General features: G+C 51.8%; 1 protein-coding gene across 1 annotated transcript in view; it reads right to left on the bottom strand.

Moving 5' to 3' along the window:
- Positions 1-15,000, bottom strand: part of nrg3a (neuregulin 3a) — a gene marked incomplete at both ends in the record, with an annotated part of 271,858 nt that overhangs the window by 32,905 nt on the left and 223,953 nt on the right. Inside the window, 2 exon segments of the mRNA XM_080507890.1 lie at positions 5,851-5,878; positions 5,880-5,925. Coding sequence (XP_080364016.1) covers positions 5,851-5,878; positions 5,880-5,925 — 74 coding nt within the window.

Here is a 15,000-nt window from a genome sequence, read left to right on the forward strand (position 1 = left end):
CAGGTACAAGTATAAGTACTTAACCAAGAGCCCAATTAATTAATAAGCAGGTTCCTCCTGGAGCCTCCATCCGGAGTACCAGGGGCCCTCGGGTCCAGCCTGGCCAGCCTCAGTGACCAGGGAACCGTCTGCAGGCTTGTGAGCATCGGGGACGGACACGTTGGAGGAAACGAGGACAGAGCAGGTCATCTGAGGACAGCAGCAGTTATTTTTATTTCCACCGGCTATAAAAGGACCGGCGCTGCTTTTATTGCAGAGCAGTTTAATAAAGACACGTGACCCGCTCACTGATCCCTGATCAGTTCTCTTGTTCCTGGTGGGTGAATCGCTGCAGGACTCATCCGGGGGAGAACAAAACCAGGCAGCGTGGCATCATGAGCCCCTGGTACTCCATGAGCCCCTTGTACTCCATCTTTACTCAGGCTGAGCCAGGGGAGGAAAACTTGGCTTTTACTGTGTGTCCCGGTTTATAAAGAGAAAAGAAGAAGATGTATAAGTGCGGACAGAGAGAGTTAGGATGCAGAGCGAAGGCCAGCAGTCTTGTCTGAACTGTGGATCCTCATCTACTAACAATACCACTTGGATCTGTTACAGACCTTCTGCTCATATTTTAATCCATTATTGTTCCTACTGCTGGAAGAGATTCCAAGTTAAAGCAACTCTAATGGAACCAACATCTACATTTCAAACACACCAACTGGACATACACCAGTACCGGAACCGATACCAGTACCAATATCAGGTATCAGATCTGATATTGCACAGAGTACTTGTAGAAGATTCTCGATAAAACCGAACTCTGTGTCGATGCTACAAGGGATCAAGCTCACTGGTAATGAGAATATCAGTCACTTCACTAATGTTTAGCATGTAGCATGTAGCTGTTGTGAGAGCCTCAAATGCTCTAGCATGTAGCATTTAGCAAGCAGCAAGTAGCACGGCTCTGAGTTTTGTTGTGAGCAGTTAAACTACTGAGCAACATTGAGCTAAAGTTGCTGGTGCTGAAGTTGCTGGTGTTGTACGGACTAACTTTGTCCTCTTGATATTTTGTCAAAACATCGTTTACAGTCCGTCTTATGTTCGTCGTTCTCATTAATACTGAAGAAACTACAAACTGCTCGTTCGTCCTCTTGTCTATCTGCAGGTGTCTTTGGTGATGGTTGACATCCCATAATATTCACCAGGTTGTATCTTTTTCCAAGTATCGGCCCCGACACTGGTATCGGTATCGGTGCATCCCTGTAACTCTGCCATAGAAAATGAGAGTGAACAGGTACGTGAGCTGAGGCTCCACCCCTTCTGGCCTCCTGGCCAATCATTAAGGAGCTGCGACTGGAGGCTGCAGACCCACCAGGAGGCTCTGCTGACAGAATCTCCATCCTTTTGTTGAATCTTCCATCAAATGAACCGACAGGAAGTGACCTCACTGTAAACTGGGCCTTCAGATCCTCCAGGAGCTCCACTGAAGCTCTGATCAGTGGAAAACTGCTCCCTGATGGAGGCAGTTTGATATTCAATACCGACCATTAGCTATTCATTTGTGTAAATATTTTCAGAAAGTTGAGGCAATCGATATGAATTCTCTTTCTTTCCTCTCCCTCTCTCGCCTCCCGTCTGTGACTGCTTGTCCAGGGCAATAGATGAGCAGGAGGGTAAATTGGCTTCAGCAATCAGTCTCCATTAAGCTCCACTGCAAACGTCGATTCTGCATATGCTCCAGAGTTCACCTGCAGAGGGGGGGTTATGATTCTGGAGGGTCATAAAGCCTTGTGTGTCTTTTGCCTGTTTAGAAAGAGATGAATGCAGGATGGAATCTTGCCGTTGCAGCGTTGAGGAGGAAATCAAATGTACAGATTGAGCTGTTATGGACGCTGCTAACGCAGGAGGATGAGATTCACTGATCAGCCTGCAGACCCGAGTACAAATCCAATACTGTAAGTCTCTGAGTATTCTACATTTAACTAATCTCATCTAATGGTACGGTCGCCAAGGTGATGGAGCCACGTGGGCAACATCTGCTCATCAAGGTGGCAGCGAGTACCTGCAGCTAATTGAACCTATATATAAACCTATAATTGAACCTATATATGAATCTATATATGAACCTATATATAAACCTATAATTGAGCCTATATATGAGCCTATAATTGAACCTATATATGAGCCTATAATTGAGCCTATATATGAACTGATATATGAGCCTATCTATAGGTGTTTCCACGGTGAGCTGAGAGAAGAGGACGTCCACTAGTGGAAGAAGAGACGGGTGGTGCTGGTTCTCCGTCAGCAGACCCTCCAGACACAGAGAATAGGAGGGAGGAGGAAGTGGAATGAATAAACACATGCTGGGAATACCAAGTCTCCGCTGGCAGAAGGCCGACATCACCTTGCCTCTTTGTCATGCAGCGAGCAACACTTTGTGAACGTTGGCGAGCTGCAGCGCAGGACGGAGCTCTGCTCACTGTTTACTGCTGCCAGGCAGGAACATTTCTGATTTCCCCGAAGAAGAGCCTCAGAACACGAAGAAGGATCCTGCTGGGCGCTAGCACTCTGAGCAACGCAGCAAAACGTTGACTGGCCAGTGTGACTCACAGGAAGACCAAAGTGTTCACGCTGGGCTTCGTGTCCACGTCGTTAAAGTGACTGCAGTCAAGGCAGGAAATAGAAACGCAAGAGAACGTTGGACAAGCAGGGATCGACCAGCAGACATTGATGGATGTCTTCTGTCTGGATCTGGCGTGTTCTTCCTGAAGAGGTTCTCTTGGAATGTCACCTTCTCTCAAACCAAAGACATGTGTGAGGTCATCGTCAACATGGCCGCCCTCGCCAGGCCCAGCTCTGCTCTCAGGGGCCGACGATCCTCAGTCTTTGTGTGTCGCTGGAAACCCAGGAGACGAATCTGTTCACCGGTCCGACCTTCTGCTGGCGTCACCAGAACCCTACAGAGTCACACCCGTTTCTATGACAACGCTTCAGGCGACAGATGTAGTTCTCATGTTGGCCCACTAGTGGGCGCTGTTGCTAGTTTTAGTACTGACACAACACACACACACACACACACACACACACACACACACACACACACACACACACACACACACACACACACACACACACACACACACACACACACACACACACACACACACACACACACACACACACACACACACACACACACACAGCAGCAGAGAACATTCTAGTGGACAGACGATGAAGTGGATGTTTGTCTCGTTGACTCTCAGATAGAAAACCAGTCGACGGTCTGGAGACGCTCTGTTGGCTGTTGAGCTACTGAGCGTGTGCAGAAGAAGTATTTCCTACCACCGTGGTGACCAGGGACGGCAGTTCCGCTGGTGGATCCGCGATCATTAAACTGACCCCCGATATGTAACGACAGTTTTTAGTATTTTGAGTGTAAATGAAATGAACGTGACAGTCATAAGTCCAGTGTTGTCCTTGTTTCCAGGATTCCTGGGAGAACAGTGGAGCAGAGTAGGGATTACACCTTGTAATCCAGCACAGCTTCCTGCACACGAGACCGGAGGAGAGCCTGGTGAGCAGAAAGCTGGGGAAACTCTGGACAGGAGGAGACGGACTGGAGTCATGTCCTTCCAGAGACAAACTGTGTTTGTGGTTTGAATGAGCAGCCTTCACGTATGATAATTAAAACAACAGCAGTTTGTAATACTGCTTCTGATTCTCTGCAACACCGTGAAGGAGGAGAGGAAGGATTCTCATCTGCTCCTTGTTTTCACTGAGGACTGAGACGTATTCCGTCTGCGGGTCACTTCCTCCAGGAGGTCAAAGGTTAAATATCAACCAGCAGGAGGTCAAAGGTTAAATATCAACCAGCAGGAGGAATCAGCAGTTTTTTCATTTTCATGGTCAGATGATGGGGGGGGGTCGTCAGGTGCTGAAAGTAACTTGTAATATAACTTAGTTACTTTCAAAAACAAGTCATCAGTAAAGTGACTGAGTTAATTTTTAAAGTAGCAACGAGTAATCAGTAATGGATTACTTTATCAAAGTAACAGTGGTCACCCTGCTGATCAGAGATCAGGGTTCCAGCTGTTTAACGTTCTGTTGAGAACCAAGGCTGTCCGGCGCCTGACGCCTGACGGATTGTTCAGTGTGGAGGACGCCGCGCTACGCAGCCACACCGCGCCACGCCACCACGCCGCCGCACCGCCGCACCGCCACGCCGCCGCACCACCCCGCCGCCTTGCTTGGCCGTGCCTCCGGGTCAGCAGGTCGCCATACAAACAAAGCGACGGGAGTCACTTCACTGAACACTCTGTTGTTCTAACAAGGACAATTACCCCGATGCTTGATTGGAATTAAAAACCTCATTACAGACTTAATTAATGATGTGGAAAGTAAAGGATATTAACAAATAGCAGACGATAACGCTGCGGCTGCATTCACATTTCTAATCTACGCGTCTCATTGATGGCACACTCTCCTTTGCGGTTGAGTGTGAGCTTCCATATCCATAATGTGCAGATTAAAGCTGCAGCAGCAGAAGGACTAATAGAAACTCACCACAGACACTTCACTGGCCTTGTGTGGTGAATGGAGCCGTTACTGCAGCCCTGCTTCCTGCAACGGGAGCAGACTAGCTGCTGGAACACCGGCAAGGGAACGGAGGGGAGGGGGCAGATGTTTATAGACTGAGAGGACAGAGGGAGTGACTGAGCACCGAGAGGAGGTGGAGGGAGGAGAGGAGAGGAGAGGAGAGGAGGTGTAGGGAGGAGAGGAGAGGAGGTGGAAGGAGGAGAGGAGAGGAGAGGAGAGGAGGTGGAGGGAGGAGAGGAGAGGAGGTGGAAGGAGGAGAGGAGAGGAGAGGAGAGGAGGTGGAAGGAGGAGAGGAGAGGAGGTGGAAGGAGGAGAGGAGAGGAGGTGGAAGGAGGAGAGGAGAGGAGGTGGATGGAGGAGAGGAGAGGAGGTGGAGGGAGGAGAGGAGAGGAGGTGGAAGGAGGAGAGGAGAGGAGGTGGATGGAGGAGAGGAGAGGAGGTGGAGGGAGGAGGTGGAGGGAGGAGAGGAGAGGAGATGGAGGGGTGAGATGGAGGGAGGAGAGGAGAGGAGGTGGAGGGAGGAGAGGAGAGGAGAGGAGAGGAGAGGAGATGGAGGTGTGAGATGGAGGGAGGAGAGGAGAGGAGGTGGAAGGAGGAGAGGAGAGGTGGAGGGAGGAGAGGAGAGGTGGAGGAAGGAGGTGGAGGAAGGAGATGAGAGGAGGTGTAGGGAGGAGAGGAGGTGGAAGGAGGAGAGGAGAGGGAGGTGGAGAACGTCAATTTTAGAACACTAACCGGCTCGGCCTCTGCAGAAACGGGGAGAACAAGTTTTTTTTTTTAAAAAGCACTTTGACTCCGTCTCCATGGAAACGTGACTCGCGAGAAACGTTGCTGCGTTGTCGCCCCACGGCTGCAGTAAACAACAACAAACTGCAGCGCCCCGAGTGGTCAAACCTGCTCACTGCTGTGTTTTCTGACAGTGTTTCTGTAGATTCAGTGTGAAGGAACATCCGTTTCAAAACGTTGCACTGAAGCGCTGCGGTGGGACTCTGGAGCCAATCACATTTGGGTGTTGGTGACATCACAGCAGGAAGCAGCAGCCGTTTTTCAGATTAAAATAAGTTCAGTTCTGATAAAGGGTCTCCTGGCTGCAGGCGCTGTTACAAAACACACGCTGAACACGCGTCTCAGTGAAGTATTACTGTGAAGCAAAACCTTTGTCACGCAGAAAAAAGAACGAAGAGCAGATTTCTAGTTGTGGTCTCAGTCCGTCTCTGGAGGACGGGGATGGAACCGGCTGCAGAGAACCTCACATCAGAACTCTGTCTCACTTACTTGGGTCGGACAGGATGGAGTCGGTCTTTCGGCAGGAACTGGTCACAGCGGATTCCCTGGTAGCCCTCCCGGCACCTGGAGCAAAGGGAGGACGGGTCAGCAAGTGGTTCTACCCAGAACCGGTACCGTAAACACATTAACAGGCGGTTCTACCCAGAACCGGTACCGTAAACACATTAACAGGCGGTTCTACCCAGAACCGGTACCATAAACACATTAACAGGCGGTTCTACCCGGAACCATAAACACATTAACAGGCGGTTCTACCCAGAACCGGTACCATAAACACATTAACAGGCGGTTCTACCCGGAACCAGTACCATAAACACATTAACAGGCGGTTCTACCCAGAACCGGTACCATAAACACATTAACAGGCGGTTCTACCCGGAACCGGTACCATAAACACATTAACAGGCGGTTCTACCCAGAACCGGTACCATAAACACATTAACAGGCGGTTCTACCCGGAACCGGTACCATAAACACATTAACAGGCGGTTCTACCCAGAACCGGTACCATAAGCACATTAACAGGCGGTTCTACCCGGAACCAGTACCATAAACACATTAACAGGCGGTTCTACCCAGAACCGGTACCATAAGCACATTAACAGGCGAGGCCCAGGTTCTGGAAGCTCCTCCCACTGCCAGGGAAGGAAAGCGTAGAGTTTGATTGGCAGGTCATTGAGAGCAGCCGTCGCTCATTAAGCCGCTAATGAATCCTCAAAGTGGCGGCGCTGCTCTTCACCGTCCCTCCACGTGTTTTTAATTCATCTCAGCTCAATAAATATGTCCTGATCAACATATGGCGGCGTGGAGGAGGCCGAGGCGATGGCGGTGTGGCGGCGTGGAGGAGGCCGAGGCGATGGAGGTGTGGCGGCGTGGAGGAGGCCGAGGCGATGGCGGTGTGGCGGCGTGGAGGAGGCCGAGGCGATGGCGGTGTGGCGGCGTGGAGGAGGCCGAGGCGATGGCGGTGTGGCGGCGTGGAGGAGGCCGAGGCGATGGAGGTGTGGCGGCGTGGAGGAGGCCGAGGCGATGGCGGTGTGGCGGCGTGGAGGAGGCCGAGGCGATGGCGGTGTGGCGGCGTGGAGGAGGCCGAGGCGATGGAGGTGTGGCGGCGTGGAGGAGGCCGAGGCGATGGCGGTGTGGCGGCGTGGAGGAGGCCGAGGCGATGGCGGTGTGGCGGCGTGGAGGAGGCCGAGGCGATGGCGGTGTGGCGGCGTGGAGGAGGCCGAGGCGATGGCGGTGTGGAGGAGGCCGAGGCGATGGCGGCGTGGAGGAGGCCGAGGCGATGGCGGTGTGGCGGCGTGGAGGAGGCCGAGGCGATGGCGGTGTGGCGGCGTGGAGGAGGCCGAGGCGATGGCGGTGTGGCGGCGTGGAGGAGGCCGAGGCGATGGCGAGGCGATGGCGAGGCTGCAGCAGCGGCGGCTCTAATTGGCAGCCTGGGCTGGTTTGGAGATCGTCCTTGGCCTCTGGTCATTTTCTACCTCGCTTGTCGTTCTCAGCTCCTCCGGGGGAGAACATGGAGGACCTGCGGCCAGAGCAGGATGGCGACGGTCGCCTCAGTGGCGCCATAGATAGAAACACTAGATGGCGCACAGCCTACCAGCAGCTGCTGACGTGACGCCGCCATCTTGGAGAGATCTCCCGCTGCTGAACATCCAGACCTCAGGATAGAAAATCCAGTAAAACACTGGGAGCTCGTTTGCTCGTCTAAATAGCAACATCAGTAACACTTCATGTTAAAAATGAGGAAAAGCTTTATCCCGTGGGAGACTCTTCCCAACTCCCAACAACTTTTCCATGACGTTTCCACGCGATAGAGCGTTTCCTCATCTTTAACATGAAGTATTACAACGAGAACAATGAGTTCTAAATATAAAGAGTGAGAGAACATGGACATTCTGGTTTTCTTTACTACGCCATGGTGTTTCTGCGCAGTAGCAGCAGTACAGAAAAACACCGCCGCCGTCGCCATCTTGGATCAACAGGGCTGAGCTGCTCACCTCGTCGTCACCACACGACAACTCGTTCAGTAAAAGTGACATCCGGGACCATATTTTTTTCCAAATGTGCGAATTAGCCAGTGACCGAGAGCGTCCTCAGTGTGTGTGTGTTGTGTGGGCGGGGCTTCCTCGTCACGCCGTCTCACCTGGTCACCATGGTAACCGATCGTCAGGAAATCAGCCGAGCTGCTGAGAAGAACTGAGCAACACACCGTCACCGCCTCTCCTGGACTCTGTTGTTGCTCCGTGCTGTGGGTGTTGTGGCGTGTGGCGCTCACTGTGTGTTGTGTGTTGTGTGTTGTGCATGTTGTGTGTTGTGTGTTGTGTGTTGTGTGTTGTGTGTTGTGTGGGTGCAGCAGAACAAAACAAACACAAACAAACACAGCTGCTTCCTTTCAAAGGCACGATCCCACCGCCTCTCAAGAACTGGAGCCAAAGTGTTTTAAAATTGTCGCTGAGGCACGAAGCAGAGGAGGATGCTAACACACACACACACACACACACACACACACACACACACACACACACACACACACACACACACACACACACACACACACACACACACACACACACACACACACACACACACACACACACACACAACGAGAGGAACACTGAGATCCCAATGTGTCGTTTGTTTACATGTAAACAAGACTTGAAGTCAGGATTCAGCTAAAGTGGAGGTTTGCAGAAACTCCTTGTCACGCGCCAGCCAGGAGGAGGCGGAGCCTATCGTCACGGTGACATGTTTCTTCACTCTGATGACTCAGTCAAGACTTCCTGCTCGTTAAAGCCACGTTAAGCTCCTCCTCCTCTCCGTGGGTAAAACACTGGAGGCTGAAGGTGGGGGGGCTCATGAGGACAAGCTTTGACTCCAGCGGAGCGGGGAAGGGGACGAGAACTGCGTTTGGACAGTGAAACTTAGGAAAGTACTCCGAGTATCGCTTTCTGAACAACGACTCGTTTCTGAACAACGTCAAACTATTTTCACGTCTTCACTCGGTCGTCAGTCAGCAGAACCCTGAGCGCCGTCTGTTGTGTACTCTTCTACTGTGTACTCTGTGTGTACTCTTGTGTGATTGGTCAGATATTTCAGTTCCACATTCCGCCGGCTTGCAAAGCAAAATGGCCGCCACCGCCCCGGGCAGGGCCCCCTGCTGTCACATCATCGTTTCCTTCCAGGACCTAAACATCGTTTCTCCTGTGACTCCAGAGAAGAAGAGACTGTTGGAGGGGAGCAGGTTTTAATTAGCGCTGCAGTCGCTAATTAACCACGACCGCAGACAAGTGTGTGTGTGTGTGTGTGTGTGTGTGTGTGTGTGTGTGTGTGTGTGTGTGTTGGAGAACACATTTCAGTGTGAATCTCACAGATGTACAAAGTAAGGTAGAGCGAGGGTTAAATATAAACACGGCGCCGGGAGGATGATGATGTTCTACAAAAGAGTGAAAGCACAAAGACGTGTGTGTGTGTGTGTGTGTGTGTGTGTGTGTGTGTGTGTGTGTGTGTGTGTGTGTGTGTGTGTGTGTGATGGTTATATAACACACTGTCAGTACTTTTCAACAGAGGTTTTAATTTCTTCTCTCGTCCTCAAAGTTCTCGGTTGTTTTGGTTCTTGAAGGTGAAATTGCGTCTTTCAAGCTTTCCAGTGCAGCAGCAACAGTGCCTTGCTCAAGGGCGCCTCAGGGATTCGCTCTGTAACTGTGGGGGTCTGAACTATGAATTTTACATCCTGCGACCTCCAACTGCTGTTTGAATCTTTAGTTTTCAATAAATAGTGAAGCATGGAGAATACCTGCTAAAGCCGTTATCTAGTACCGATACCAGTAATTATTAAATACCCCCCGCCCCCACAGAGGGGTGGTAAAAACTCCCAGAATGCAACAGAGGAGAGGCTTTCTGGACCTTTTGCTGCTTCACACCAGAAAGCGTGATTAAAATGGGCTCTCAGTCCAGACTGGAGTCGTTTTGCCTTGAAGTTGTTTGGTTTGATTAAAGCGTTTCCATCCCGTCTCCTCGGCGCCACAACAAACATCCCTGTACTTTACATTTAAAGTTGTTGTCCTACCGGTGCTACCGGGTGTAGCTTTGACTGTCCTTGTGACGGTTCCAGAGCTCCTCCACCTCCAGCTGGATTCTTCCAGTCGTTGCCCAAGTTTGTTTCATGAATAAAAGATGTCTGATGAAAAGTTGTATTCCTGCCACGGTGCCTGATCACCCTCCTCTTCCTCGGTTCCTTCCTCACCTGCTGCTCCACCGCCCACTTAATCTCGTCTACTGTATTTAAAGCAGTGCTGCTGATCTTTATCACTAAATGAATGTAATTAAAGCACAACAGCCCAGTCGAGGCTGAGATACGATCTGATCTGCCTCCACGTCCTGATCAGAGAGATCCTGAGGGGGAATCAACTCCAGCGTTCACACTGGTTCTCACAGTTTCATCCAGTGAAGATTCAGTTCCTGGTTTTGCTGTTCCTCTGGCGTCGCTCCCGTCAGCCTCGGAGGGAACTCTCAAACCAAACGCTGCTCTCATGGCCTGTTTGATCAGAACGTGAAGGATGGCGGCAGGAGAGGAATGGGACGGGGCGGTAACCTGGACTTCAGCCTCACTCCGTCACAAACCCCCCAACAGAGGAGAACCACAGGAGAACCAACGTGTGACGGGAAGGAAGAACATCCAAACCCTGGTCACTGCTTTGGAAACGTCTTGAGATGCAGAAGGTGTTTTAAAGTCTTTCTAATGGTTCAGAAGAGATCCTAATTGAAATCCATCTCCGACACAAAGGCAGTGGTGGAACAATGCGGAGGATCCTCTGGAGAACCCGACATGTGGAACAGCGTCGCTTCTCTAATCGGACTAATTCTGCTCTTCAGGCCGGATCTGGCAGACGGACACTTTTACAATTATGCTAATATGACGACTGGTGTCGACTCGCCGTAATTGGAAAGTGAAGAAGAAAATGATGGGAATTGAAGTGAAGAAAGAAACGGAGGTCAGACCCAGTCTAGAACCGGGAATCCCGCTCCGCTAAGTGAAACACTCGTCCTCCACTTGTACAATGAATCAAGGAATAATTACCAGAATAAGAGGAGACACCTCCTGTAATTGGAACACGTCCTTTTGTCCAGCAGGACGTGACTCCACAGGAGCTGCAGACGCTAACGAGGACAGGAAGTGGAGCGAAGCAGCTGCAACAACCAAAGAAACCTGTCGTCAACAACGTTCTGCCGAGGAACCACTTTGTTCTGGAGGGGAAATAATTACTACATCAAGTGAGAAGCCGCAACGCTGGACCTCCACCATGTAGGAGCTTGTGTGACCCAGAAAGACCCAGAACCAGTCTGCTTCCTGTCCTTCCTCATCCAGAGAACCACCACCTAGAACCAGTCTGCTTCCTGTCCAGCCTCATCCAGAGAACCACCACCTAGAACCAGTCTGCTTCCTGTCCTTCCTCATCCAGAGAACCACCACCTAGAACCAGACTGCTTCCTGTCCTTCCTCATCCAGAGAACCACCACCCAGAACCAGACTGCTTCCTGTCCAGCCTCATCCAGAGAACCACCACCCAGAACCAGACTGCTTCCTGTCCAGCCTCATCCAGAGAACCACCACCCAGAACCAGACTGCTTCCTGTCCTTCCTCATCCAGAGAACCACCACCTAGAACCAGACTGCTTCCTGTCCAGCCTCATCCAGAGAACCACCACCTAGAACCAGACTGCTTCCTGTCCAGCCTCATCCAGAGAACCACCACCTAGAACCAGACTGCTTCCTGTCCAGCCTCATCCAGAGAACCACCACCCAGAACCAGACTGCTTCCTGTCCAGCCTCATCCAGAGAACCACCACCTAGAACCAGACTGCTTCCTGTCCAGCCTCATCCAGAGAACCACCACCTAGAACCAGACTGCTTCCTGTCCAGCCTCATCCAGAGAACCACCACCTAGAACCAGTCTGCTTCCTGTCCAGCCTCATCCAGAGAACCACCACCTAGAACCAGTCTGCTTCCTGTCCAGCCTCATCCAGAGAACCACCACCCAGAACCAGTCTGCTTCCTGTCCAGCCTCATCCAGAGAACCACCACCCAGAACCAGACTGCTTCCTGTCCAGCCTCATCCAGAGAACCACCACCTAGAACCAGTCTGCTTCCTGTCCAGCCTCATCCAGAGAACCACCACCCAGAACCAGTCTGCTTCCTGTCCAGCCTCATCCAGAGAACCACCACCCAGAACCAGACTGCTTCCTGTCCTTCCTCATCCAGAGAACCACCACCTAGAACCAGACTGCTTCCTGTCCAGCCTCATCCAGAGAACCACCACCTAGAACCAGACTGCTTCCTGTCCTTCCTCATCCAGAGAACCACCACCTAGAACCAGACTGCTTCCTGTCCAGCCTCATCCAGAGAACCACCACCTAGAACCAGTCTGCTTCCTGTCCAGCCTCATCCAGAGAACCACCACCTAGAACCAGTCTGCTTCCTGTCCAGCCTCATCCAGAGAACCACCACCTAGAACCAGTCTGCTTCCTGTCCAGCCTCATCCAGAGAACCACCACCTAGAACCAGTCTGCTTCCTGTCCAGCCTCATCCAGAGAACCACCACCTAGAACCAGTCTGCTTCCTGTCCAGCCTCATCCAGAGAACCACCACCTAGAACCAGACTGCTTCCTGTCCTTCCTCATCCAGAGAACCACCACCTAGAACCAGACTGCTTCCTGTCCAGCCTCATCCAGAGAACCACCACCTAGAACCAGTCTGCTTCCTGTCCAGCCTCATCCAGAGAACCACCACCTAGAACCAGTCTGCTTCCTGTCCAGCCTCATCCAGAGAACCACCACCTAGAACCAGTCTGCTTCCTGTCCAGCCTCATCCAGAGAACCACCACCTAGAACCAGTCTGCTTCCTGTCCAGCCTCATCCAGAGAACCACCACCTAGAACCAGTCTGCTTCCTGTCCAGCCTCATCCAGAGAACCACCACCCAGAACCAGACTGCTTCCTGTCCAGCCTCATCCAGAGAACCACCACCTAGAACCAGTCTGCTTCCTGTCCAGCCTCATCCAGAGAACCACCACCCAGAACCAGTCTGCTTCCTGTCCAGCCTCATCCAGAGAACCACCACCTAGAACCAGTCTGCTTCCTGTCCAGCCTCATCCAGAGAACCACCACCCAGAACCAGACTGCTTCCTGTCCAGCCTCATCCAGAGAACCACCACCTAGAACCAGTCTGCTTCCTGTCCAGCCTCATCCAGAGAACCACCACCCAGAACCAGTCTGCTTCCTGTCCAGCCTCATCCAGAGAACCACCACCCAGAACCAGACTGCTTCCTGTCCAGCCTCATCCAGAGAACCACCACCTAGAACCAGACTGCTTCCTGTCCAGCCTCATCCAGAGAACCACCACCCAGAACCAGTCACTAACATTCTGAGCAGGTGGAAGAGAATCAGAAAAAGAAGCACAGATTGTGTGGTAATGAGAGAATGTGAGACGCTGCAGGGAAAAGAGAGATGTAAATGATCAATAAGAGGATTTGATCATAACAGAAGTGTGAATCAGTCTGATGGTAAAACATTACTAGACTGGTTTTATTATACACTCCTGTCTGAGACCTGGATGGAACTGCTCAAGTTATTTCAAACAGTCAATAAAAACAACAACAATAACAACAATAATACTAATAACACTAACAATACTAATACCAATACCAATACCAATACTAATACTAATACTAATACTAATACTAATACTAATACTAATACTAATACTACTGCTACTACTAGGAATAATAGACGCAACTGGGACAAATTCAAATGTCTTCTTATGCCTCAGCTTCCAGATTCCAATACTTTCCTTTCCTTCAGGGTGAGTCACACACACACACACACACACACACACACACACACACACACACACACACACACACACACACACACACACACACACACACACACACACACACACACACACACACACACACACACACACACACACACACACACACACACACACACACACACTCAGCATGGTGTGTGCAGGAGGATCTATTGAATCGATGCAGCGCTGATGGCGTTTCCATGACAACCATGGTGCAGCGGTTCACTTGCTCCGTCTGACAGCACAAGTCGCCATGACAACCTCTGACAACAACCACAGACATTCTATGAAACACTGTCAGTGACTCCTGAAGCAACCGGGTTCTGACTCCACTGGACCTGGTTTTATTTTGAAAGTCACTGTAATAACAATCCGACTTGGTGGTTTTATTTTGACAGTCACCGTAATAACTTAACTAGAATGTTGGTGCTCTCCCATTGTCAATGTTTTCAGGAGTCGTCGTGGAGGAGTCGTCGTGGAGGAGTCGTCACGGAGGAGGAGGAGTCGTCCTGGAGGAGTCATCCTGGAGGAGTCATCCTGGAGGAGTCGTCATGGAGTCGTCGTCGTGGAGGAGTCGTCCTGGAGGAGTCGTCACGGAGGAGGAGGAGTCGTCCTGGAGGACTCGTCCTGGAGGAGTCATCCTGGAGGAGTCGTCATGGAGTCGTCGTCGTGGAGGAGTCGTCCTGGAGGAGTCGTCACGGAGGAGGAGGAGTCGTCCTGGAGGACTCGTCCTGGAGGAGTCATCCTGGAGGAGTCGTCATGGAGGAGTCGTCCTGGAGGAGTCGTCCTGGAGGAGTCGTCCTGGGGGAGTCGTCCTGGAGGAGTCATCCTGGAGGAGTCGTCCTGGAGGAGTCGTCACGGAGGAGTCGTCACGGAGGAGTCGTCCTGGAGGAGTCGTCCTGGAGGAGTCATCCTGGAGGAGTCGTCCTGGAGGAGTCGTCCTCGGGGAGTCGTCCCTGGGGGAGTCGTCCTGGAGGAGTCGTCCTGGAGGAGTCGTCCTGGAGGAGTCGTCACGGAGGAGTCGTCACGGAGGAGTCGTCCTGGAGGAGTCGTCCTGGAGGAGTCGTCCTGGGGGAGTCGTCATGGAGGAGTCGTCCTGGGGGAGTCGTCCTGGAGGAGTCGTCCTGGGGGAGTCGTCATGGAAGAGTCGTCCTGGAGGAGTCGTCCTGGGGGAGTCGTCCTGGGGGAGTCGTCCTGGAGGAGTCGTCCTGGGGGAGTCGTCCTGGAGGAGTCGTCCTGGGGGAGTCGTCCTGGAGGAGTCGTCCTGGAG

This window comes from Blennius ocellaris, assembly GCF_963422515.1.
Source record: "Blennius ocellaris genome assembly, chromosome: 13".
Classification (NCBI taxonomy): Eukaryota; Metazoa; Chordata; class Actinopteri; order Blenniiformes; family Blenniidae; genus Blennius; species Blennius ocellaris.